We start from the raw sequence: 2,922 nt of genomic DNA on the forward strand, positions 1-2,922 counted from the left end.
TCTGTAGATAAAATCAGCTCATTCTAAGGTAACAAAAGTGCAACGATTCCTATTTACAGCAGATTATACACTAATGAAAACATACCTGTGAATATTATATTCCATTTCTGCCATTATATCCTCTTAAATGTTACACACTGGACCTTTAGAGAAAACAAGAACATGGCCAGGGAGCTGTTACGTAAGAAAGTCATTTAGCGACATTCTTTAATAAGTCGCTCATTAACAGCGGTTTAAAAGCAGTGCACCAAACTGCTGTTCGGTTGGCTGCTAGTCTAGTTTTATATTTGCTTTTTGCTCCACTTTAAAACATTATCTATCAAGTTATTGTTATTTCACCTAAGCACACCACTACTATTGTATTTTCTGTGTCAGCTAAAAACACACCTTTTCAAACAGGCTTTAAGGTGACCAGCATGACTTCATAACTCTTTTTATTTACCATTTTAAAGTGTTTTACTTTTCATGCTACTTCATTACTGTCTCTTGTGTGTCTTGTTTAAGCACTTGTTCAGAACAAGTGCAGTATTAAAAGTTTTTGCTTCACATTATGGAGAATAAATGTGTCTTTCAATTTCAAGCTTCTTCTCATTGTTAGCATTCATCATAAAATCATGGGACACAACTCGGGGGGAAAAAAGTAAATTCCAAGCTTGTCCCTTGAAGTGTTTTGCAGTTTGGCACTGCCATTTTGGACAATATTTAACTTTTTTAAGTTTATATGTCACAGAGTATTAACATAGACTATACAGTGTTGTTTTCCAGATGCTGACCTTTGGCCCTGCGGATCAATGGCAGAACAGCTTTGGTGACCCGGATAGTGCCCCACAGGTTGACCTCTGACACCTGCTTGTAGGTGTCCATGGTAGTAAACTCTACTTCTCCAAACGTTGACAAACCAGCGTTGTTCACAACAGCCCACAGACCTGATCATGACCAGTGACAGATTGTCAGAGAGGGTAAAAAAAGGGAAAAAACACCTTTTTTACTAATATGTAGGTTAGTGGATGCAGGTGCAGGGTTCTTTACCTCTCTCTGAGTCAGCTAGGTTGTCTTTGATATACTCCACAGCCTGGTTCACCTGCTGCTCGCTGCACACATCCAGCTGGACTACCTTCATGCGATCTGAATGAAATTCCTCCAGTTCCTTTGCACCCTCTCCACCTGTATCCTGCAAGGATGACACGTCTCCTCGGTTACACTTAGGCATGACATTAAAATGAAATGCACCCAATTTATTCTATATATCTAGCAACTACGGGACGTGGAGTTGAGTCAGCACCTGTTTGTCTTTAGAACAGTCTCAGTAGGAGCTGAATATTCTGACTTTTGTGTGTTTGTTGTGTTGCACGAGTGGTCTCTATATATTTTATCCGCACCTTCAGAAGACATCCAGCAAACACCGTGAATCCAAGCTTGTGCAGATGCTTGGCAAGTGCATGACCAAATCCAGTGTCACAACCTGTAACAAACACAGCTTTCCCCTTCACCTGCAGAGAGGGGCAGAATAAAGTAAAAGCTTTCCCCCACCAAGGCATACATAAAGCTACACATATATATATGAAAAGATAGAAAAAGCTTACAAGCATTAATATCTATAGTTTGCATTATTATAATATTAAAGTATTGCACGAGAAAATATTTAAAAAAATTAAAAGTGCAAATACAGCATGTCTATATATTGCCTCACTTGTATAACCATTGATATAAACGTCAGTTAGGTTATTAATGTATAAAACTAATACGCATAATGTCCTGTAGTGGCCGTTAACTCCTATGCTCTTACTGTATGAATAATGCTTTGATATTTGCACCCTCTTAAACTGCGTTACAGCATAATAAACCGTAGCCTGTATTTAGTACACAACTTCATTTTCGTGTTGGAATTTTAAGCCCATACTGTAACATTACCTCCACCAGTCCTCTGGGAATTCGAGGTGTCGCAATATACAGCACAAAAAGTAAATACAGCACAACTATGCACTCGGTGACACTGGTCTCCGGTAGTCCCACCATCTTCATGGCTGCGTTCAGCAGGGCAGGCAGCCCCAAACCCAACACCACCGTCAGAAACACTGAAAATGACACCAGGAGTGCCACTCGGAACAGGGAGAGCGGAGCCATCTTGGCGGAATGGTGTGTTTACTTTCCTCGGAGATCGGCATCACCCACCGCGGGGTCACGACACGCCCCCCGGTTCCGATGACCAAAAAAAGAATCACCCGGCTGCTCTCAAGATAACGGAAGAATGGCACGTTCGTTTTTGAGAAATAACCGTTAGAAACGCTTGTACGGGTTCGGTTGGTGTTTATGTAACTTTATGTCCGCTAAATCACCCCGTTATTCGTGTTTTTGTTCTTCTAAAACTAAAGCTTGGAACCGTTAACGTTAAGCTAAGTAGCTCTCTAGCTCTTAACGGTTATTCGAATTTATAATGTTCATCCGTAACGTTCTATTTTAACGTTCCATTCTAACGTTCTATTGTAACGTTCCATAAAAAGTGCAATACAAGAGGTGTGCTTAAAATACATTGAGTTCCCAGAAATGGAGAGACTTCATTAAAGTGCAACGGGGGTTGAAGCGAAATCGGAGGTAGCCAGGAGTGAAACTTCTTGCCTTCTTCTTCTTGGGTTTGAAGACGTTTCGCAACCTCTGTCAGCTGTGTGAGGCATGGTCCAATGGGAAAATAACTAAAATAAGGTAGTTAGCTCGGTACTTTCCACACACACACACACACACACACACAAACAATGTGTGGCATTATTGGATTACAGTTATTGATTGTGCTGGTAAAGTAGTAACCTATGTAATAATTGTGTGATAATGTTAATGTAGTGCTGGGTAACTTTTGAATTTCAATAGCCTTATGTTATAATAAATCATGTGATATTTGATTATATTTTGTATTATTGATCTGAATCT

At 40.0% G+C, this 2,922-nt stretch overlaps 1 protein-coding gene across 1 annotated transcript in view; it reads right to left on the reverse strand.

The window, feature by feature from the left end:
- bdh1 (3-hydroxybutyrate dehydrogenase, type 1) overlaps positions 1-2,847 on the reverse strand; it is a 3,666-nt gene extending 819 nt beyond the window's left edge. The window contains exons 1-4 of the mRNA XM_035682345.1: positions 1,912-2,847; positions 1,380-1,490; positions 1,030-1,171; positions 774-926 (exon numbers count right to left, since the gene is read on the reverse strand). Of these exons, the coding sequence (XP_035538238.1) occupies positions 774-926; positions 1,030-1,171; positions 1,380-1,490; positions 1,912-2,124 (619 nt within the window). The 5' untranslated portion in view covers positions 2,125-2,847. The remainder of the gene's footprint in view (positions 1-773; positions 927-1,029; positions 1,172-1,379; positions 1,491-1,911) is intronic.
- Positions 2,848-2,922: the final 75 nt, after the last annotated feature.

The sequence above is a fragment of the Morone saxatilis genome, unplaced genomic scaffold, assembly GCF_004916995.1.
Source record: "Morone saxatilis isolate NCDOM2014 unplaced genomic scaffold, NCSU_SB_2.0 Contig0, whole genome shotgun sequence".
In the NCBI taxonomy this organism is placed as follows: domain Eukaryota; kingdom Metazoa; phylum Chordata; class Actinopteri; family Moronidae; genus Morone; species Morone saxatilis.